This window comes from Erpetoichthys calabaricus, chromosome 4, assembly GCF_900747795.2.
Source record: "Erpetoichthys calabaricus chromosome 4, fErpCal1.3, whole genome shotgun sequence".
In the NCBI taxonomy this organism is placed as follows: domain Eukaryota; kingdom Metazoa; phylum Chordata; class Cladistia; order Polypteriformes; family Polypteridae; genus Erpetoichthys; species Erpetoichthys calabaricus.
This window is the reverse complement of record NC_041397.2, coordinates 44,632,882-44,657,530: the sequence shown is the minus strand read 5'-3', so window position 1 is coordinate 44,657,530 and position 24,649 is coordinate 44,632,882. Positions and strand designations below refer to the sequence as shown.

The window sequence follows — 24,649 nt, the reverse complement described above, 5'->3', positions numbered from 1 at the left end:
TGTTTTTATCTAATAAAAAATATGTGAAAGCTTTGAATTGTATGGTGCTTGTTACACTAATCCAGGGTGACTCAAGTTCTAGTTCAAACTTATTTCCAAGTGTAATAGCACAATTAAACTCTTACTTGCATATCTCCCACATACTAGTGACAAATGGTATAGCTAGGCCAAAAGGCTCAGTACAATTCGTGTGTAAGCAGCAGGGTTTGGAAAAATATCACTCATGAATGAAAAAAGTAAAATTCTCAGATTTTTATCCACAAATGCTTCAAAAATAATTTTCAGACTGTCCTTCAGTGACAGCATCAGACACAGCAGTTGAAATTTATGAGGCAATAACAAAAATAAACATAAACGTTGAAAATAAAAAGAAAGAAGATGAACAAGTAACTTACAATTTAAAATTTCGTTTCGTGATCAATCCGAATGCATTCTTGCTCTACGCAGAAAACATTTCCACCTATCACTTGTACACAACACTGGTTCTGGTTTTTGCAGCATAATTATATTAAACTAATAATTAAAACATGAATTATCAGTGCATCTATACTATATTCTTGTCTAGTTGATGCTTATAAATAATTACATGTGAAAAATTATTGCTGTTACTGCTAGTGATAGTAATACAATACCAACAGAATAAAAAAGATAAAAGAATACAATATCAAACATGTAATGCAACACACACATAATAATAATAATTCTTTACATTTATATAGTGCTTTTATCACTACTCAGAGCCCTTTAGATAGTGAGTGGGTGGGGAGCCATTCAACTACCCTAATGTGTAGCATCCAACTGTATGAATCGATGGCAGCTATACTGCCCCAGTACGATTACCACACATTAGCTGTTAGGTTGTAGAAGGGGTGGGACACAGTCAATTAGAAAAAGGGGATGATTAGTGGGCCAAAATGACAAAGTGATGGGCAATTTAGCCAGAACAATTGGGACATACCTTACTCTATATGAAGGATGCCCAGGGATCTTTTATGACCACAGAGAGCCAGGATCTCGATTTATGCCTCATCCGAAATAGAGTGTCATTTTTACAGCACAGTGTCCCAGTCACTGCACTGGAGCATTGGGATCCACATTTAGACCACAGGGTAAGCCCCCTTGCTGGTCTTACAAACACCTCTTTCAGCAGCAGCCCAAGATTTTCCTGGTTTGTCTCCCATCCAAGTACTGGCCAGCCCGATCATGCTTAGCTTCAGCTGGATGACCTGAAGGGCATGTGGAATGGCTGCATATCCCAAAAATGTATTTAAAAATATTACAGTTTAAATTCTTTATCATGTCAAACTTTTCTTTTATATGCACTGGCAAAAACCTAGACATGGCTAGAAATAACAATTACCTAATTGTTATTAAAATATGTTTTCACGGTGCTTGCAAAAGAATTGTATTCACATTGGCAGGTATTTCTATCTCATCAGAATGAATATGACAGCAGGCTTTAGTGTTGATTTTTTTCTTTACAGCATATAACAGGAGAGACACATCTTGTAACATAATTTTTTTAATACTTTGTAATGCACCCCATGATGAAATTCATTGTGTACCATCCGTAGTTCAGGCTAAAGGTGAAAAACGTTACATCACCTACATCCCAACATGCTGTTTCACTGGCAGTTAGTAGATACATATTTGAGAAAGGTAAGATATTTATTAATGAGATAAAGTCCATTATTGCTTGCTGATCATGACAGTGGAGAGTGGTGATGTGTTTCAAGTTTTTAACATCATAATAGTTTGACTTTTTCAAGTCAGAATGATTTTTTTCACAATCATGGTATATATTAATTTGCCGTGGGAAAATGTGTTTTTAAGTGAAGCCCTTTTGATAACTTTTAAAGGCTTACATAATAATACATTTTATTTATATAGCATTTTTAATATGCCCATACTTGCAGCCTAAAATGGCATCTATGTGGCTCTAGTCCAAATGGAAAAGCAAAATTCTTAAATCTTACAGAATTATCTATTTTCAAGCCATGAATTTTCTTGAATATTGCTTTTTGTGTTAAAATTCCATACATTTTGTGAAACTGAGTATATGTGTGATTTTTAGAAGAAAAAAAAAAGTGAGATTCCTCCATTTTAAATTAAGTCCAGCTGTGATCTTACTGTTTCGCTCAATGGCAACCTGCCTTCATTAGCTCCTGTAGCTCATGTCATGACTTGCAATTGTCATTTGATTTGAGCACTTACACAGTCAGCACCACTGGACAATTTCTAAAAAATATATTTTAATATTTTTTTTGCCACTAGGGGTGAACCTCAAACCCCAGACATAATTACTCTGACAACAGTTCCTGGTTCAAATGATTTTTTATTTAACAAAATATTTTCATACAGGTTTCCTTCTTACAAAATAAACATAATTCTTTATAGTGTGGTGTAGTGGCTAAGGCTTTGGACTGCAACCCCTGTGGTTCTGGGTTCAAATCCCACTACTGATGCTGTGTGAGCCTAAGTAAGTCACTTGACCTGCCTCTGCTCCAATTGGAAAACCAGGAGAAATGTAACCAATTATATCATAAATGTTGTAAGTCGCCTTGGATAAAGACATCAGCCAAATAAGTAAACGTATTCCTTCTGGCACACCTCCAAGGTGGGTTTTGTCCCCTCCTACTTAGACTTCCTGGGCTATGTGGATGGTCCCTTTTGAGCCTAATTTGGAAGTACTTCCAGTGCCCAATCACTGACTCCAGGAAGCACTTCAGGAAGATCAGGCGGATTCACCTCAAAAGAATGGCCTAACCTCCAGGTAGCTCCCCTGGCATTCAACAGGGCAGCCTTATAGAGAAACAATTCCCATGCAATTCCAAATACAATTCCTATGGGTATCCAAACAGGGTCACGCTGGAAGGAATGCTACCCTCCAGTGTAAGGTGGAGCTACAATGAGAACAGGAGTCTCCTCTCAGTGCTCTTCATATGATCTGGCCTCCCAGCCAGAAAAGAGAACACTAACTATCCCAGCCAGAACGTCTTCACAATTTCGATTCTCTATACTGACCTCCCAACTGGGTAAGGCACTCCCATCCATTCCTCTCAGGACACCAATCTGCCTGAATGTTCCATGCTCTTGGCTGAGATCATACCCTGTGTTGGTCTCTGTCCAGGTAAGGGAATGGGGTCCACTTCCATCTAGATACCCGTCCATTCATCACAATATATAATCAATATAATTTTATTACATGTATTAATTCAATACATTTTAATACATGTATTTTACATGATAAAAATATACATAATAAAAGTGAATAGGATAAAAAATACTGTTTGTTGAAAAATATTAAATGTGTCTTTCTGGACAGCAACGCATTACAATTTTGATTTCATAATTGCTGCAGAGATTGCACTGAGTTCACCTCTTCTAATGGTGAGTTAACAGATATAAGTTTGTGTATGTGTTATAACCTAGTAAAAACACACACCCACACACATAGACACACTCATTTGGAAATGCCAATTCACCTAAACTATATATCTGTTGGTGGAAACTCTACATTCACTCTGGAAGAACATGCACATAGCAGGAACTTAATAAGTTGGGCAAAGTGAAGCCCAGCATTAATCAAATGTGCAGCAAAGGAAAATTCAGTCCAAATAATGTTTGTTTTAAAAAAATTTGTTCAAATTCAAAAAATAATAAATCATAAAAAAATATTCTGAAAAAAAGTTATTACATAGGCACACAAAAACACACAAGAAAAATGGGGAAATATGTTCTTTCTCATTTTGTTACAGTATTTAGCATTCTCATTTTAAGCTTCAGTTACATTCAATTCTTAAAGTTAAGTTATGTCATTTATATGATATTCTAATAAACCTGCAGTTAAAAGATTCAGGTTACAAATTATGTTATATTTGTAACTGTTTGCTCTTCATGCCTTGCCTACTGCAATGCAGAATAAAGACAGAAAAAGTCTCCTCTCAGAATGGCAAGAAAATAAATTGGAATATTCAATTTACACGTTTAACTGTTTAACTATGTGTTCCACATCATAATATAAAGCCAAGAATTTTAACATAACTAAGTAAAAACTTACATTTATTTAACCTAACAGTACAAATTTCTCTGAAAATGCAAACTCCACAAGGACAGTGAGGAGTCATGAGACTCAAACCCCAGATGCTAGATCCAACAACTGTATTACCGTGCCAAGTTACATAAGAGACACCCATCAGTACATACTGTAATTCAGTAAATGTCATTTCCATTTCTAATGGTATACAGATCCATTTTTCACCCCACTTCACTTATGGCTGTATTGCAACTACTCACCTAGGAAATGTTTGGAACTCTTGCAGGTTTTAGAATTGGCTGATTAGGAATACTTTCTTTTCTTTTTAGGGTGCATCATTCCTTGAAGCGCCATGCCATTTTCAGACCTTTTGAAACCCAGACCTGGGTTGCAGGGAGTGCTGGAATCTATCCCAGCTATCATAGGGCACAGAGCAGGAACAAAACTATCACAGGGTGAACATACACACAAATGTAATTTAGCATCGCCAATTCACCTAACCTGCATGCCTTTGGACAGTGGGAGGAAACCAGAGCACCCAGAGGAAAAACAAACAGACATGGGGAAAACAAGCAAGTTCCATGCAGGGAGGACCTGGGATGTGAGCCATAGTCGCCTTATGATCTCCTTACTGCGAGGCAGCAGTGCTACCACTGTGCCACCATTCCACCCTTTTTTGGAAAAGTGAGTGCCACAAATGCATCAATTAGCTTTCTGTCAGTCTTCAATTAGCTTGTTTACAACAGAACTTAGTGATACAAGCCATGGCTTTAAAGTGCTGGAATTACATAAGGGAGCTGATGGAAATGAAATGAAAATACACTTGATTTTTTTCATATTATTTTTACATTCCGGATGCACACATTTATGAAGTTATTTGATAGAAATGCAATGTTACAGCAAACAACTACAGACATATTTGTGATTTTGTGCTGTTTTCTTATTTACCTAGATATTCCACTCACAATGGTTGCTGTGCACAAAGGAGTGAACAGTAACATATTCTTTTCTCAGGAATTACAAGAATTGTTGAAAATATATATATAAAAAAATAATAATTCAATTAAGATCACAATTTCTAGTGACAAATTAATGTACATCCTGATTTTGAAAAAACGAAAAACATAAAAGATACCAAATTTACTTTTTAAAAATAGGCTGCCCTGTTTACCCTATTCATAAGTGATTATTCACACCCATGCCAATAATTAATTGTCTCAATGTGTTTAACAAATATTTGTTGAAAGTTGTTCAGTTCTTCAATTTACACAAGTTTCCTCCAGTTTCCCCACAATCTTTTTATAAGAACATTCATGAATACATGCCATTTTAAACACTAGTGTCTTTAACCATATGAATCATTATTTAACTAAAAACGTCCTGCCGAATCAACATTAACAATATCTATTACACTATCCTATTTTTTCATACTCACCAATCTCATAAATATGCATTACTATTTTGATTGGCTTATTCTTTTCACACATATTACTGTTCCCAGTCTTTTCCAAATCTCTTGCAGTTTGAGACCATAAATAATTGGATTTAAAACTGGAGGGATGACTAGATATTCTATTGACATCAAAATCTTTATGATATGGGGTACAGTTGTCTGGAGCCTACTATGAATAATTTCAAAAAGGACATTGATAGAAAAATTGATGAATGCCACTACATGTGGCACACATGTTTTAAAAGCTTTACTTCTATATTCCCGAGAGTTTTTAACACAGATGCTAATTATTTGCATATAAGTATAAATTATAAAAAATAAAGGTGGAAACACTGTAATTATCAGTAATAATAATCCTATTATATTGTTTACTGAAGTGTCTTGACAGGATAGCTTCACCACTGACCAGTTATCACAGCATATTCGTTCCAGGACAGAGCCACAAAGAGTCAGTCTAGTTGTCAAGGCAATGAGGATAGACACCATAAAAATAGGCAGACACCATGCAGTGAACAATAACGCTTTCACAAATGAAACTGTCATTATACGATTGTACTGCAAAGGTTTGCAAATTGAAATATACCTGTCAAAAGCCATAACAGTCAACAAAGAAAATTCAGACATTGCATAAGAATAATGAATAAAGATCTGAATTATACAAGCTTCATAGGAAATCACTTGTTCATCTGACAAAAGATCAATCAATAGTTTGGGGTAAAATGCAATTGTTCCATATAATGCATTAACACATAAAGCACATAAAAAGATGTACATCGGCTCATGAAGAACTTTGTTTAGACATATAATAGAAATTAACACAGAATTACATATTACAATAAGAATGTATTCATTCAGGGTTATGGCAAAGAATAAGTACTTGTGTTTTTGCAGCTCCACAAACCCTTTAAGAGTGAATGAAGTGACATGGGATACATTTGTCATGATACTTACTGTTAAAATGGCTATGTATTAGAAGTGCCTAAAGTAGAAGACAAGAATGGTAATATTTAAATAAGCAACATAATTAGATAGAAGTATGAATTATTATGTATTAATGATATTATAATATGCATGATTTGTTATCAAAAGCTTCATTCAGTAATAATAAACTGATCATAATACTTAATTATATAACAAAATATCCAAAGACTTTAAATAAGAAAATTGTGAGACATGACATTTCAGTCAATCTAGTTTAGTTGACTACTTTTATAATAGACATTAAAATTAATGTAATATGTATGCTACAAATTCTTTTTCTAATCAGTGTAAATTAACAGACAAATGTAGTCAGAAAACAGATCACTTTCATTCTTCATGTAACAATAAATTACATACATACAAAGCAAAAATCTAATATTTTGCATAAACATGCATATATGCATGAACACATAAAGTATATACAGGATACATATGCAGTATATAAATTCTACTTACAATATAATTTCTTGAAACACTGCTCAGCTTGTGGATGATGTACACTGGCTTTTCAAACAAGCACTACAACTATTTTACACACCTAACAAGATAGGTGGATCTTAATCTCACGCAATGTGCGTTTAAAATAAGAACTTCTTTTATATGATGTCACTGCTTGACTTTATAAATCCTATCATGGGAAATCCTATCCTGGGAAATGTGACGTTGCCCAGCATTACTTGCCTTACTCAAAGCTGTATTCAGTGCATTAACAGGAAATTTTATATTAAAATTAGTATTACATATTTAAACCATCATTGGACAGTATGTATAGAATTTATGAATAACTAAAAGGTTAATAATTATTACTTAAATTGAATTAATTTTATTCTTGTGTCTTATATAAGCACATTCCCACTAGTGCGGTAAAAGTACTGTATACCTATAAATATCCAGTACAGTGACAAGCAAAACACTTAACATGTAACAACATACTAAAACACAATCCTGAACAGTGAAACAGCACACAGAAATTGCAAAGAAAATTAAAATATATACATAGTGCAAACAAATGTCAATGACCAAAAAGATTAAGTTTTGATATTGATTTAATTATTGCTGATGATGTATACAATTTAGATATTTTTTCTTATACGGGTATGTCTGCCATCTCTCAAGTTTGATCCTGGTCAGTCCCAAACTATAAGACACCCAGAGTGTAGTCTGGTGCCAATCTTACCACTACACAGGGTGTCCCAGTAGTATAGTACACAACATATTTTCTCACTGTTTTCTATCATTTTGTGCTTTCATTTGCACTTGTCCTACAATCAGCAGATAGTGGTGGATATATTAATCTCATCACCATGCCTCCAAAACATGCATCCAGTGATAGTGGTAGTGCTTCTTGTGTATATCTAGTTAACGATTCTTGTTGTCATAGTTTGTAGGTTGTTTTTGGAGTTCTGTTATAACATATGTTTGACAGGATTGCACAAATAATTCTTTGTTGTTGTTTTATTTATTTATAGCCTCTCTCTAGCCTTTCAGCTTCCATTTCTAATCTTACTATGGCATCCCCTTTACCACTCAAATTAGACAATCCTGCCCTGTCTCACTGTGGACATGGATGCAGGGCAGGGAGTTCTGATGGTGCTGCTGCACCCTTTTTGGTTGGAATAACAATTGCAGTCATATGAAAAAGATTGGGAACCCCTCTTAATTCTTTGGATTTTTGTTTATCATTGGCTGAGCTTTCAAAGTAGCAACTTCCTTCTAATATACGACATGCTGTGACGATATGGGTTCTACTCCATGCTCCAGTCCTGCATTTGGGAGCCCTTGAACCCGACACCGTCAGCAATGTCACCGATGAGCTCGGCAGTGAGGCACAACAAATGGAGCAAGGGGATGGTGCAAAAAGTGGAAAGTGCTTTTATTAAAAACAACAAAACAAGTGTCCAAACAAAGTGCAGTGCATCAAAATCATTAAATGAATAATCCGTAAAAACAAGTGCTGAGTGGAGGTTAAAAATCCAATGAATAGAAAAAAAAACAATCCTTTAAAACAACAAGGTTAAAACAATGCTGGAAGCAGTCCTTTAAAAACACCAAGCCCGATGACTTCGTTTTATCTGGCGGCTCCCTTGCTTCTCCCATCTGGGCCCCGCAACACAAGAGTTGCCCTACCAACAGCTGACCATCTCTCTCCGCTCATCTGGTCTGGAGGCTTCCCGATCCCTGACTTCGCTTCTGCACTCTCCAGACCGAGACTTGGGTTCCCCAAAGGCCAGGACACTCACATTGGGGAATCCATCACCCAAGCCTACTGACTCCTGCTGCCTTCTCGTCCTTACGCGGCCAGCTGTCCTTCATCACCGGTCACTCCAGCTCCTTGATCGCTCAACTGCAGTGACCACTTCCTTCTGCCCCACCAAGTGTTGGCCACATGCCCCTTCTAGGGCTCACTGTCCAGCTGCCTGCCTGCGAGTGCTCACTCACTCACACCGGCTCTCTCTCGTCCTCGCTGCTTTCCACTCTCCTGCAACCTCCTGCCCTTTTCTTTCTTTCCTTTTTCCTCCTAACTGCCTCGCGCTTCTATGTATGAAGAGGATGTGGCAGCTGTGGCAATCAGCAGCCCCCGGGAACAATTACAGATGCGGACGGTTTCTCACCTGTACACTTAGGTGAGAAACGCCCCAATCACAAATTCCCCAGGAACCACTTCAGCCACACAGCCACGCCCCCTCGCTAAGCCACAAGTGCGGCAATTATTTATTTTAAAAGTGAGACAGCTCATTAGTCAGCCTACACATAAAGGAGGTCATACGTTAGACTTAGTAATTACCAAAGGACTAAACGTTGATGTAAAGCAGATCATTGATATTGGTCTATCAGACCATTTTCCTTTACTATTTAATATAGGGGCGGCATGGTGGCGCAGTGGGTAGCGCTGCTGCCTCGCAGTTGGGTGATCTGGGGACCTGGGTTCGCTTCCCGGGTCCTCCCTGCGTGGAGTTTGCATGTTCTCCCCGTGTCTGCGTGGGTTTCCTCCGGGCGCTCTGGTTTCCTCCCACAGTCCAAAGACATGCAGGTTAGGTGGATTGGCGATTCTAAATTGGCCCTAGTGTGTGCTTGGTGTGTTTGTGTGTGTCCTGCGGTGGGTTGGCACCCTGCCCAGGATTGTTTCCTGCCCTGTGTTGGCTGGGATTGGCTCCAGCAGACCCTCGTGACCCTGTGTTCGGATTCAGTGGGTTGGAAAATGGATGGATGGATATTTAATATAGAAATAATGATAGAAAACGAGAAGAATATTGTTAAAAAACGCTTCTTTGATTCATCAGCAGCTTAAAAATTTACAAACATTCTAAGCAAACAGTCTGTTTATAGTGCTAACTACAATAGTGAGGATAATGTAAATAGTAAGGTGGAAAAAATTAATACTAAGGTGAGAGCTGCTGCTAACATAGTTGCACCTGAAAAGACAGTTAAAAAGTCTTCTAGCATTGTTATACCATGGAAGACCCAAAGAGTGTCTGATTTAAAGAGAACATGCCGGAGAGCTGAGAGTAAATGGAGAAAAACTAAACTAACTATCCACTATGAGATATTGAAGGTTAAAATAACAGAACACAATAACGCAGTCCATCTTGAGAGGTGCTGCTGTTTCTCTAGAATTATAAATAACAATGCTAGTAATCCCAGAGTCTTATTCTCTATGATTGATAGTCTGATAAACCCAGGTAACTCAATGGAATGCCTCCAAAATACTTCCAGTGAAACTTGTGAGACTATTGCTGTATTTTGCAATCAAAAAATTAATGATATTAGAAATAATATAGTATATCTCCCCAACACTGCAGATCCTCTTAAGCCCCAGTACTCCACTATAAACAAATTAAACTCTTTCACCAGGATAGATTTACCTGATTTACATAAAATAATTTCTCAACTGAGACCATCCACCTGTGTCCTTGACCCAATACCAACATGTTTTTTCAAAGAAGTATTGGGCGTGCTAATTAATAATATTCTTGACATAGTAAACTCATCATTAGATATGGGGGTCTTCCCAGACTATCTTAAGACTGCTGTAGCTAAACCCCTACTCAAGAAAAATAATCTTGATCCCTCTGCTTTTGAAAGTTTTAGACCCATTTCTAACCTGCCTTTCTTATGTAAAATTCTAGAGAAGGCAGTCATTATCGCTAAATGACCACCTCAATAAACATGCTTTTCTTAATAAGTTTCAGTCGGGTTTCAGAACAAATAACAGCACAGAAAATACACTCGTTAATGTAGTAAATGCAGACAGAGGCCATTTATCTGTTCTCATCCTCTTAGATCTGAGTGCCACATTTGAAACCATTGATCACAATATTCTTAGAAATCGCCTTAGTCAATGGGTGGGCCTCTCTGGCAGTGTCTTAAGTTGGTTTGAAAATTCTTTGTTAGTTGTGGTAATTACAACTCAAAGACACACGATATTCTATATGGTGTTCCACAAGGCTCTATCCTGGGTCTGCTGCTCTTTTCGATTTACATGCTTCCGTTAGGTCAGATTATCTCAGGGCATAACGTGAGTTACCACAGCTATGCTGATGACACGCAGCTGTATTTATCAATAGCTCCTAATAACCCAGACGCTGTTGTTTCACTAACACAATGTCTTACTTGTGTTTCTAAGTGGATGAATAGTAATTTTCTCAAGCTAAATAAAGAGAAAACTGAAATTTCAGTGATTGGCAATAATGGATATAATGAGGTTATTAGAAATAAACTTGATGCATTAGGATTAAAAGTCAAGACGGAGGTAAAGAATTTATGGGTAACTGTTGACTGTGACCTGAATTTTAAATCACATACTAATCAGATCACTAGGACAGTATTTTTTCACTTAAGAAATATGGCAAAAGTTAGACCTCTTATATCATTGAAAGATGCTGAGAAATTAGTTCACGCTTTTGTTTTCAGTCGACCAGATTACTGTAACGCACTCCTCTCAGGACTACCCAAATAAGACATAAATCGTTTGCAACTAGTGCAGAATGCAGCTGCTAGAATCCTAACTAGGAAAAGAAAATCCGAGCACATTCCTCCAGTTTTGATGACACTGCACTGGTTACCTGTGTCATTCACAATTGACTTTAAAATACTGCTTATGGTTTACAAAGCCTTAAATAATCTCGCTCCATCTTATATAGCAGAATGTCAGATACCTTATATTCCAAATCGTAACCTTAGATCCTCAAATGAGTGTCTGCTTAGAATTCCAGGAGCTAAACTTAAAAGAAGTGGTGAGGTGGCCTTCTGCTGTTATGCACCTAAAATCTGGAATAACCTGCCAATAGGAATTCGCCAGGCTAATGCAGTAGAGCACTTTAAAAAACTACTAAAAACACATTACTTTAACATGGCTTTCTCATAACTTCATTTTATTTTAATCCTGATGCTCTGTATATTCAATTAATTATCATAACTATTCACGGTGGCTCCAAAATCAGTACTAACCCCTACTCTCACTTCTGTTTTTTTTTCCCCGGTTTTGTGTGGTGGCGACCTGTGCCACCACCACCTAATCAAAGCACCATGATGTCCCTACATTGACGGATTAACACTAGAATTACCAGAGTCTACGAAAAAACTCGTAGATCTGGCCCACCTTAAAACCGTTCTCACCTCTCTTTTGTCTTCTAAATGTGCCGATTAAGAGGAGCAGCGAGCAGCCGCTATTCCATCCCCCACCGTCGCAGAACGTTCACTAAGTTTTCCCAGCTCATGCCTTGTTTGATTACCTGGGAGTGACTGAACTGCTGGAGTTTTAGAATAGAAATAATAGATCGCTATTTGGAATACATGCATTTCATGCGTGTTCCGTTTCTACAGTAATCTGTGTAAACACATTGCTAAAACAGAAACGTTTTCATATTTTAGTAATAAATGTTACAAAATGTAGGCATAAACTATAGAATGTTTAAAGCCCGAGTTCCTAAGATCAAATAAACACTTCTACAAAAGCTTCACACACCATATAACAGTTTCCGTGGCGTAGCGCGCTAAGATTTGCCTCTCAGACCGAGTAGCTTTTCTCTGCCTCACAAACATGAGTTCAATTCCCCGCTGGGGATAAAGTGTTACTTCTTTTTTTTCTTTTTAACCTCAAACGGACATAAAATTTGTAAATTGGTATGCACTGTCAGTTAATGAGATCGTTATATTTTCATGTGGGATGCTCCTTTTAAAATATTTTTTTAACAATTGAGACTGCAATTAACATGAACAACTGTCCTTATAACTTATTTTTTTCAAGATCCATAACACACAGACAGACAGAGCACTGCGTAATACAAAGACAGACAGGCAGAGATATACAAACAAACAAACAGGGAAGGCACATGTACTGAAAGAAAAAGCACTGAATAAGCTCACCTGCTCTAACATCACCCCTCCCCCGATCTGGCTCTCTAAGTAACAGCGCAAGTACAGACGCAAACCAAGTGTAATCAAGAGTACTGGTTCGATCCCCACTCACTCCTATATTTGCCGTTTTCAGTAGTAAGCTGCTCTTTTTGTTAATATTATACAGTACACACATGCACTTGATTTGTGTCTGTACTTGCGCTGTTACTTAGAGAGTCAGATCGGGGGAGGGGTGATGTTAGAGCGGGTGAGCTTATTCAGTGCTGCAGAAACATGTTGATTTTTTTTTCTTTCAGTATATCTCTGCCTGTCTGTCTCTGTATTACGCAGTGCTCGGTCTGTCTGTGTGTTATGGATCTTGAAAAAATAAGTTATAAGGACGGTTTGCTGACTTGGAGCACCACTGCCTTACTGTGCCACAGAGACGCAAATTCGATTCCCAGCTTTGAAGAAAGTGGTTTTTTTTTCCTCAAACGGACATTGAATTTATAAATTGGTATGCACTGTAAATCGTTAACTTTAAAATGTCAATCGCGGTTATTTCTGTTGATTAATTCATGCTTTTTTACTTAGAGTCAGAACAGGAGCTTTTTGAGCTTATTCAGCTTCTTATCTGACTCAAACAGCGCCAGTATAACTTCACACCCAACCTGACGCTGTTCGTTTTCAAATAATATTGCATTACTTCGACGATGTTTTCTGATTGGTACTATTCGCGTCATAAAATGATTTCTTCAAAACGTCACATATATTTGTCTCTTTCTTTTTTTAAAATGTGCGTTGTAGCACTCAGCAACTGGCCACCTGCATGTTCTTGCGCACACTAAATCAGACAGCGCTATATGCAATCATCAGATTCAAATGTTAACAGTTATATAGCACAGAATGGAAATCAGCAGTTCTTAGCATTCCACCACGCAAGCTGTCATATCAACCGCCTACTGTAACTTGCTTTCTTTTTTCTTCGGTTATAGTCTTGAATAAAAGTGCACTTGTTTTGTTATACTTTTACATCAACATATGTTCCTGTGTTTGAGCTACATGGGCATGCTCAAAAAATACACGTATAATGCCACGAAAAGTGCATGCAGACACTTCAGTTCGCAAGCATTGGTACGACAATGCAGTCACAAGTACACTGCAGAGCTTTAGCGCGTCTTTATGTGAAAACAGCATCAGATGGGGAGTGTCTGATGATTGCATATAGCGCTGAAGTTACTGCTCTTTACTATGCTTTCCTCTGCATGTCCTGGAGTACAAAAGAAACAGCATACAGCAACACGTGGGGACTGGCAATACTGGGGGAAAAAAACACGCGGTCGTATGTATCGTGATACACTGCAGAACTATAGCGCGTCTTTATGTAAAAACAGCAGTATCAGGTCGGGGGCAGTAGAGATGGATCCTGAACGCGACTGAGACAATGAAAAGTGAATTTTAAAAAAAAAAGCTAACCTTTACAAATATCATAAATTACACCGGCTGTTACAGACTGAAATCAAATGTATCATTTTATTCTAAAATAGTGAAAATAAGAACACTTCTTAAATGGGAGTTGTGCAGGATCGAACTCATGACCTTTTGATTCTCAGTCAGTGACTGATACTGTTACGCCACGGAAAGTTGTGAAAGTGTTTCTTTGATATTTGGACTTCAGGCTTCATACATTATATAGTTTATGCCTACATTTTGTCATTTGCTACTAGAATATTGTAAACCGTTTCTGTTTTAACAGTGTGTTTACACAGATTACTGTAGAAATGCAACACATATGAAATGGGTGTGTTCCAAATAACAATCTTATTATTTCTACTCTAAAACTCCACTTCACTCCCAGATAATCAATCAAGGCATTAGCTGGGAAAAGCTTGTTTACGTTCTAAGTCATTGGGGGGATGGAATAGCCGGCTGCTGGCAGCTTGTCTTTATCAGTACATTTAGATGACAAAAGACGCTGGCGGAGAGGTGAGAAAGGTTTTAAGAAGCGATTTAAGGTGGGCTGGATCAACAAGTTTTTTCGTAGGCTCTGGTAATTCTAGTGTTAAAAGCTAGAAGTCTACATGACCATCATCATCAAGTCCTTCCATGAGAACCCTAAATACAAACAGGACTGATCATTTATCTTGGGTAGAATGCCCAGAGGGGGCTGGGCAGTCTCATGGTCTGGAACCCCTGCAGATTTTATTTTTTTCTCCAGCCGTCTGGAGTTTTTTTGTTTTTTCTGTCCTCCTTGGCCATCGGACCTTACTCTTATTCTATATTAATTAGTGTTGTCTTATTTTAATTCTTACTTTGTCTTTTTTTTTCCTTTTCTTCATCATGTAAAACACTTTGAGCTACATTATTTCTATGAAATATGTTATATAAATAAATGTTGTTGTTGATGTTGTTGTTTGATGAGTGTCTGAATTCTGGATGGAGGTATTTTTGACCATTCTTCCATACAAAATCTCTCCAGTTCAGTTAAATTTGATGGCTGCCAAGCATGAGTGCATAGTGTTTCTTTCTCATCACCCTGCCATACAGATGTTCTTTGTGCAAATTGCACTGAATTGTAGAACGATGTACAGATACACCATCTGCAGCAAGATGTTCTTGCAGGTCTTTGGAGGTGATCTGTGGGTTGTCTGTAACCATTCTCACAATCCTGCACATATGCCGCTCCTGTATTTTTCTTGGCCTGCCAGACCTGGATTTAACAGCAACTGTGCCTGTGGCCTTCCATTTCCTGATTACATTCCTTACAGTTCAAACTGACAGTTGAAACCTCTGAGATAGCTTTTTGTAGCCTTCCCCTAAACCATGAGACTCAACAATCTTTGTTTTCAGATCTTTTGAGAGTTGCTTTGAGGATCCCATGCTGTCACTCTTCAGGGAGAGTCAAAGGGAAGCACAACTTGTAATTGACCACCTTAAATACCTTTATATCATGACTGGACACACCTATCTATGAAGTTCAAGGCTTAATGAGGTAATCCAACCAATATGATGTTGCAAGTAATCAGTATTGAGCAGTTACATGCATTCAAATCAGCAAAATTACAAGGGTACACAAATTTTTGCACAGCCAGTTTATCACTCAGATGTTCCTAGGAAATGAAAGACATACCACTGTTATCTTTTTTGTTGAAAGTTGAGTAAATTATTATGCAGGCTGAGAGGGGTTCCCAAACTTTTTCATATGACTGTAAGTATTAGCATGGCCAAGTACCCGTCGCTGCAGCTTGTGGAATGGGGCATACCATAATCCACAGGCGTCAACTCCATTCTGTTGCTTTGTGTATGTACTGGCTTAATTATAAAAAGCTCAGAACACTGTCTTATGTATTCTAAGTTAAATTATTGAAAGGGATGAGAACTATAGTAATGCACTTGCCTTGGAGGCAGTAGGGAATTTTGTTATCGCCTAAAGGCAGGGTCAGACATATGTCACAAAAGAGCTCACAATGAGCGGTAGACAAAAGGCATATCAAATTTAAAGCCTTGCCATTCCTCAATTAGAAGAGCAATCACCTTAAGTGAATCACAGTGTATGACTAATTACAAGATTGTTTCCTAATTTTCACACTGACTACAAGTCATGTATTATGCAAGGATAGGTAGATTTTGGCAGCTATTTGAAATAAATAATACAGAAATAAGACCGGGAACACTGCACGAAAGTAAACAAGCACATTAAACAACGAGGTTGCAGTTTACCTTCTTTGGAAATTCTCAGTGCTTTAATCCATTAATTTTATTCACTTCAAGATTGGATGCTACCATGCCTTTAAACAACTGCCCCAAATGCACCTGAGTTGGCACCTATGGATTACTGAATTGCCACCCACTAATTTGGTAAAGGGAGCACAGCAGTGCCTGATTAGATTACCATTATAAAGGCCTTAATTCACAGCTTAGAGCACAGCAAAGCAGATGCCAGACTTAAGTCAATTTTCTATGCATTCCTTAACACCTTGAATGTCATCAGAACAAAGGAAGAGAGCCACTGGCATGCTGCAGAAAGGCAGACTTGTTGTGTGCAAGCTTTGCCAAGGGCTATAGATTCTTTTTTGCCTGGAATCTACGCAAGTTTAAAAAAACTTGCTGTAAAATCTATTTTGCACATGTCATTTTGCTCATCACTACTGGGTAACTAACATTGATTCAGGTAATGGAATTGTATGTGGCTGTGGCAAGTGGTATTAGCAAGAAAACAGACAAATCAAAGGGTGGATGAAGCAGGTACATCTGCAGCATCTGGGCCAAAACAGTGCTTGGTAATTAGTTCTGTGAGTCTATTGAAAAATGAAATGCTTTTTTTTAACTTTAGTACTTACCTCATATCAGCTGACAAAAACAATCCCTGTGTGCTTTTTGAAAGATGATATAAAAGCAGCCGTTCCTTTCTAAAAAGAAACCACCTGCATTGGAGCACAAATCTGCATTTACAGTAGTAAGTGAAGATGTGCAAAAATTATAAACAAGAATTAAAGCAATTTATCTATTTATGCTTCTAGAACTATCTGTTTTAGGCAAAAATAAAATTTCAGTTGTTATTTTTGTAGTTTTTAGCAGATTCAATATGTATCATGTTTTGGAATATTCAGAATGTATTCTTTGTAAATTAGTACTGTTGCCAATATTTTTAAATCATAGTGGAGATATGATACAGATGCCTACTGCTTAAAAGTGGAATAAAAGTAAAGCATAATTACAAACATGCAATCCTTTTTAAAGGCATTTATATTGTTTTTTTTTCCTTTTATTACAGTATGTATATGGAAAATAAACACTGAACAGATTTTTTGAAAATGAAAATTTCTTGGATATATAAATGTTGCAGGATGTTAACTTATTTATTCTTTTTAGCTTGAAACATTCAAAAATCACCATAACATATTTTATTTTTAACATTTTTAAGACAAGTATATAGATTAGAATATACTTTGTCTTTGGAAACTACAACAAAGCTTTAAATGAATTTGAGTAAAGAAAATATAATTTTCTAATATAAATTGTATTTAACAGCATAAATATATTTGGACAAAACACAATGGAAAATTCATCACTTATCATGTCATTTATATTGGCACCCTATGGTGAGATTGGCAGTATTAAATATTTGTATTTTTCCTTTGTATTTGTACTGTATCTTGTCATAATATCTGTTAATGTGGCTTTAATTTTAATTATTCATGTTGAAAGAAGTCTCCATGAACCTATGTATATTTATTTATGCTGTTTAGCTATAAATGGCTTGTTTGGAAGTACTGCAATATTCCCTTCAATTTTAGTAAACCTGATTTCAGTCACTATGGAGATTTCTCAGCTTAGCTGTTTTATACAAATCTTTTGTATTCATACATATTGTTTTGCTGAGTTCACTAACTTGGCTTTAATGGGGTATGATCGATATATAGCAATTTGTCATGCTCTGTTGTACCATAACATTATGAATCTATCAAAAATGTATAAACTTATTTTTTTATCATGGGTGTTACCAATCTGTGTAATTACTGTTTTAACAGTACTTACAGCTCAGCTGCCATTGTGTGGCAGAATTATTGAAAAAATATACTGTGACAATTATTCTGTGGTCAAACTTGCCTGCACTGATATTAATAATTACAACATTTACGGGTTGGTATCTGTATTTCTTTCTATTTTCCCACCTTTGCTTATCATCATCTATTCTTATGTCAAGATTCTTCAGGTAAGTCTGAATGCTTCCAAAGAATCACAAGCAAAAGCTTTAGCCACCTGCACTCCACATTTAATAACATTGGGAAACTTTTTCTTGTCAGTTTGTTTTGAAGTTATTCAAAGCAGATTCAATATGCATCATGTTCCTTATGTGGTCCGTGTGATTTTGTCTGTACATATTTTAATATTTCCGCCTTTACTCAATCCGATCATTTATGGGGCAAACACACAAAAGATAAAAGTATGTTTTAAAAGGTTACTTAAGCGCATGAGATGCCATACTGCTATTGCATACTATTAAACAGTGAACTGTTTAATAGTGCACTTTCTGTAGTATAATCATTTTATTAAGTCATTAGCTATACAGCTGTAAGATTTTTTTTGTTTTGATCTGTTTGCAGTTTTCTGGATTCATCTATGAACAGCTCCAAAAAATGTGATCTGAACATTATCTCAGTTATAATAATAAAGTCTGAATGATTTTAAAACCTTTTATATTGTCATATGTTTTTGATCATCTTGTTGAAATATTTAAGACCAGTGAAGGAAGTGAAACTTTTGAAATAAAAATATAACTTAAGAGAACATTCAGTTGTGAGTTTGAGGTGTCCTGCCCAGTAAAAAAAAAAGTGTATTCCTTAATGAAAGTGGACTGAATGAAGAAGAAAGTAGAAACACTGAAGGGATTTTTTGTTAGTAAAAGAAAAAATACAGCAGGCAGTAAAAGAAAGAAACTCTGTACCCTAATCTTACAATATAACCTTTTTTCCCTAAGGCACTTTTGACACCTTTTATTGGCTAAATAAAAAGATTGCAACATGCAACTCTGAAGAAGGGGCCTGAATTTCCTCAAAAGCTTTCATATTGTAATCTTTTTAGTTAGCCACTAAAAGGTGTCATTTTGCTGGACTTCTCATTACATCCATAATGGTTAACACAGTACAACACTCTAGTACCTAAGGCACTTTTAAAATATTTGCTGCCCAACCTCCATTGGTAACTTGAGTTTTAGACCAACATGCTCAGTTCACTGGGAGATGCTCATATTCACCATCTTAACTTACCAACTTAGGCTATGCAAAAGAATCCATGCATTACAAGTGAACAGTTTTCATTTAATTATGACAGACCCGATTGCACTTTTGTCACTTGGTAATGTACATTTTACACTCACACTGATACAACTGTTGTATAAATCACTGCATGCAAAATACTACATACAATGAGCATGTACAAAAAAAGAGGCCACAGTGATATGCGTGATTTCTTCACTAAAGTGACAATCGCAAAGTCCTACAAAAGAGTACATCTTCTGTCAATTGGTCCCACGGGTGCAAAATGTAAGTCTAATGCACAAGCATATACAGTACATGCAGAAGTTCAGACTTCTCCTGAGAATGGAGCCAAGAAGAGAGTGTAAGAAAGGTGCAAGAACCTGGACTTGCAAGAGGATAAGGTGTTTGAATGCTTTGTTGTACAGAAAAGGCACACAGGTGACCAAGAAGTCACAGGGGCAGAGGAAAGCTGAAATCTGGGCAGCTATTATTGACCAGGTCATCAATTATGGCCTAAGTAGGCAGAGACAGGGTGAAGGTTACCGCCACATCTGAGGTAGTCATCTGTAGCATTGCAAAATGGTCACCTTGGATAATGGTGTCTGCTTAATAAATAATAATGATAATAATTATAATGTTCAGGATATAGTACAGGTAAGTGATCACAGTACTATAAAGCACTGTACATGCACAATAATGTAACTGTATCCCTGTTAAGCTTGGCTACAGAGGCTGCACTATAACAAATCACACTGTAATACATGAATCATTGTTGTGTATTAATTTACCTACGTATATATTTTGCATTTCTGGAACTGTACCACTACCTGAATCTGGTGTTACAAGTCCAGTATTCCCACCTGAATAGGAGATGGTGAACAACAGTTTGAACGTGATTTTATTTGAGTGCATGAAAAACAATGAGTTACAGTGTGTTAGACAAATGCCTTAATGTAATAATATACTCTTTGCTTTTTCCAGATGGAGAACAAGGTTGGGGTTGTGATTTATCTCTCCAAGGACCTACACCTAATTCAAATAGGGCCCGTTGTGCACCATGCAGAAAATGGTGTAGGTTCCCTGCTTTGGGTAATTATAGTTTTTCTCCATTGTTGGGATGCATTTTAGAAACAATAGAGCATGTTTTAAGAACAACTGACAAAAACAACAAATTGTACTTTTATTTGCCTAATGGCAAATGCATGCTGAAAATATAATTGTGTTTACATAATTCTTCATAAAGTGAACAAAATAACATAATGGTATGTAAAAAGACATTATACTATTCACCACAGACAGCAAAATGAAAAAAACAGCCATCTTTTCCAAAGCAGTACATCTAATCATGCCTTAACACCAGCAATCATTTAGTCTTGGGTACAAAAAACTAAATTACATTATATTATTAACATTAATTACATTATTAACAATTGCTGCCCTTATTTCATTTAACATATATCTAGTTTGACGATCCCGTCCAGCTCTTCCACCTCACATTTGCACATTCATAACTCTCCGTCTGACAACTCCATTTCCTGTTCCTTCTGCTTCTGTTGTGTTTAATCAAGTGACTGACCTGGTGTGCCCCTTTATGCTTGACTTTGTTAGTTAGAGACATTCATGAGTGCATCGGAAACAAACAAACAAATAACTCTTAGGTGAAATCTGTATTATATGCCATCATTTGTATATAATTTTGCAAATTGTGTTTTCCATTTGTTAGTTTTGTGAAAAGTTGAGAGACATTTGTGAAGTGAATGAGAAATCATAAAGGTTTCAGTGAATGCATTTGAAGTTGTCATAACTACATCACTGCATTTGCAAAATTTGACTACATTTGGAAAAATTATATCCAAACAATGGAAAAAAAACTAATTTGAATTTACTGATGATTCTTAGATATAAATACTATACTAACAGTCCAAGATTTATCAAGGATTTGGCCAGCTATTAATATATGCTGAAAAAATAAAATATTGAAACTAGCCTTTTCAGAAAATGGCTATGCAATGTTATTGTGCTATTCTTGAAATTAGCTCAAGGGGTTTAATTACTTAGGAATGCTTTAATTTCTAGGTTAATGGTAAATTATCTCTTTACTTTTTATAACACCAATTGGCAACACAAGCTTATTCCTTTATGGGATTTTGTGATAGATGTACTATACACAACACCATCAAAAATAGAAATACGAAAAACTTTCTTCATTAATTAGTTCTTTCTAAATAAATGCACACTCTAATTCCCTTTGTTGCAACATCCACCTAAAGAGAATCTCAGCATTAAAACTGTTCCCAGTGCACTTAATGAGCAGAAGTATAAAAGCAATTTGCCTTATACATCTTTCATTTAACAATAGAAAATGAGATGAGAAAAAGGTAAGAGCGTTCTTTACAGCTACTCTAGTCTTAATTTTTAGAGCACATTATTCAAGAGGATGGAAATATCTGATGAACAGGGATAAGTGGCTAGTGTGAGATAGTAAACCATGAGATGTACATCTGTACATCTGCTGTCCATAACAGGGCTGGAATGTCAGATGAAGAAAGATAACAAGAAGCACAAAGATGTAAGGGCTAGAATGCCCAATGAACAAAGGCAACAAGTCAAACAGAGATGTAAGGCTTATCTGGTAAACAGAGGTTTGTAAATAGATAATGCAATCGAAACAGATGGACTTACTATTGTGTCATTAAGCCAGTTTTAACAAACAGGTGTTTCACTATGCTAGTGTGACATATTCAACAGTATGTAATAGTCAATGGTGGTCAATAGTTAATAATGGTTAATAGTATGACTTTCTGCAAAAGAATATGTTAACAAATAACTGTCTTTATAAACTAATGCAGAATTCATTTTTATATTGAATGAGAAATTGTCCAATGCTTGTCATTGCTTTTGTATTTTAAACAGAAAATATTTAAATATAAATTTAAATACATACTATTAAAAAGATGTATAATTAGGTGTAGAACTTACTCAAAGTACTTTTTTCAGATAATTAGATTTTTTAAAATGTGATCATTTATCATGTCCCATGACATTTTTCTTATTGATGAGATGCTTTGCCATCTAATTAACTGCCTATACTCCTTTTTAGTTTTGGAAAATACTCATTTCAAAGTGTATAATAAAAAAATAATAAGGCTTATGTTAGTAATTTTCACAGGTAGAGTGATTTGTGAAAGCAAAACGCTAACAAAAGGCAAATTGTTAACGTTCTCTGCATTAATTACGTGGTTTACATTACAAATAGTAAAATATTAAATGGTTTGGCATGTTTTAAGTATGTTACTCTTTACTATTAAACATAATCAAAATAATGTACACTAAATTGGATTGGGGAAACAGTTTGATGGCTGTATTGCTAATAGTCTATATGAAAAAACTGAATTACTCCTTAAAAGTAAGCACATGATAGATAGATAGATAGATAGATAGATAGATAGATAGATAGATAGATAGATTCATTTATACCTCTTACTTTTATAGTATTTATATCCATAACAAACAGCTATTTCTTACTCTGTGACTTGCTAATTCAATTCTGTACATCTCCACGATTTACCTGTCTTTTTTACAGACTTCCTCACCTCTGGAAAAGAAAATTATGGACAATTCCTCATATGAGCCATCATTTATATTGGCAGGGTATGGTCAAATTGATGAAATGAAATATTTCTATTTTTCAATTGTGTTTTTACTGTATATTATAACAATATCTGCAAATGGAGTTCTAATAAGCATTATTTGTAAAGAAAAGAGCCTTCATGAGCCCATGTTTATTTTTTTGTGTAGTTTAGCAGTGAATGGTGTGTTAGGGAGCACTGCTTTATCCCCATCTCTTTTAGTGAACCTAATTTCCAACAGCCATGAAATATCCAAAGCTGCCTGTTTAATGCAGATTTTTTGTTTGCATACATATTGCATTTGTGAACTTATGATTTTAGCAGTAATGGGATATGATCGATTTGTATCGATTTGTCACCCACTGACTTATCACACCATAATAAACACTTCAACAGTGTACAAGCTCTCTCTTATGTCATGGCTGTTTCCTTTTGTATCGATGGCTGCTTTCACAATATCTACTGCTGAATTACCACTGTGTGGTAAGATCATTGAAAAAGTATATTGTGACAATTACTCTGTTATGAGACTCGCCTGTACGGATGTTATTATTTATAACATTTTTGGGCTGATAGCTACTTTTATTAGTCTTACCCCTCCACTAGTTCTAATTATATATTCTTATGTGAAGATAATCAAAGTATGTCTTAAAGCTTCTAAGGAATCACAAGCCAAAGCATTAACCACTTGCTCTCCACATCTGGTAACACTATTAAACTTTTTTGCCTCGATGGGTTTTGAGGTTATTCAAAGCAGATTCAACATGAAGCATGTGCCTAATGCAGCTCGTGTGATGCTGTCAGTTTATTTTTTAATTTTTCCTCCTCTGTTCAATCCAATCATTTATGGAGTTAAAACCCAAAAGATAAAAATATGTTTGAAAAAAATTATATTCAATATAAAAATTAATCCAAATGACTGATTTAATCACAAAACAATTTTCCTCACTCCAGATATAATTCCTGTTGCCATGCAGAAGGGATAACTGAATAGTATAAATTTAACAGTTCAGTGTGGAATACAGTCCTTGGCTGGTACACAATAGATATGTCAGCTGAGGAAACAATAAACTTTTTAACACTGGAGGAATTGCACCTGCGTCAAGGAAAACCTTTCTAAGAAACTACTATGTGCTCGCTAAACTATTCTTACCAGGATTTGTGCTGAAAATAATACAAACTTTAAATACTTTGATAGTCCACACACAAAGAAACTTGTTTTTTTCCATTTAAAACAACACATGCATACTGTTATGAAAATAATTTTTGATCATAAATGTATCCCTTGCTATTGAAGAATTTAATTCATAACTGCATAGTCTTTCTTTCTGTTTGTTTTTACATTTATATTATCTGTGCAGTATGAATTCATTGCAAGGTTGTCTACAAAATCAACAACGAATTAATGATATTATTATGTGTACATTTTCTTTAAACTTTTTTTCTTACCAAA

General features: G+C 35.9%; 3 protein-coding genes across 3 annotated transcripts; 2 read left to right on the top strand and 1 right to left on the bottom strand.

The window, feature by feature from the left end:
• Positions 1 to 5,427: 5,427 nt before the first annotated feature.
• LOC114651078 (olfactory receptor 10J5-like) lies at positions 5,428 to 6,462 on the bottom strand. The gene has a single exon (XM_028801037.2). The coding sequence runs from the start codon at positions 6,429 to 6,431 to the stop codon at positions 5,493 to 5,495; it is 939 nt and encodes a 312-aa protein (XP_028656870.2). The 5' UTR covers positions 6,432 to 6,462; the 3' UTR covers positions 5,428 to 5,492.
• An 11,363-nt stretch (positions 6,463 to 17,825) lies between these two features.
• Positions 17,826 to 18,813, top strand: LOC114651077 (olfactory receptor 52D1-like). Its single transcript, XM_028801036.2, has one exon. The coding sequence runs from the start codon at positions 17,863 to 17,865 to the stop codon at positions 18,811 to 18,813; it is 951 nt and encodes a 316-aa protein (XP_028656869.2). The 5' UTR covers positions 17,826 to 17,862.
• A 4,341-nt stretch (positions 18,814 to 23,154) lies between these two features.
• On the top strand, positions 23,155 to 24,128 carry LOC127527516 (olfactory receptor 52Z1P-like). The gene has a single exon (XM_051926566.1). The coding sequence runs from the start codon at positions 23,178 to 23,180 to the stop codon at positions 24,117 to 24,119; it is 942 nt and encodes a 313-aa protein (XP_051782526.1). The 5' UTR covers positions 23,155 to 23,177; the 3' UTR covers positions 24,120 to 24,128.
• Positions 24,129 to 24,649: the final 521 nt, after the last annotated feature.

Coding starts and splice junctions, on each gene's coding strand:
- LOC114651078 (XM_028801037.2), bottom strand. CDS start 6,431: ATGACAAATGTATCCCATGTCACTTCATTCACTCTTAAAGGGTTTGTG.
- LOC114651077 (XM_028801036.2), top strand. CDS start 17,863: ATGGAAAATTCATCACTTATCATGTCATTTATATTGGCACCCTATGGT.
- LOC127527516 (XM_051926566.1), top strand. CDS start 23,178: ATGGACAATTCCTCATATGAGCCATCATTTATATTGGCAGGGTATGGT.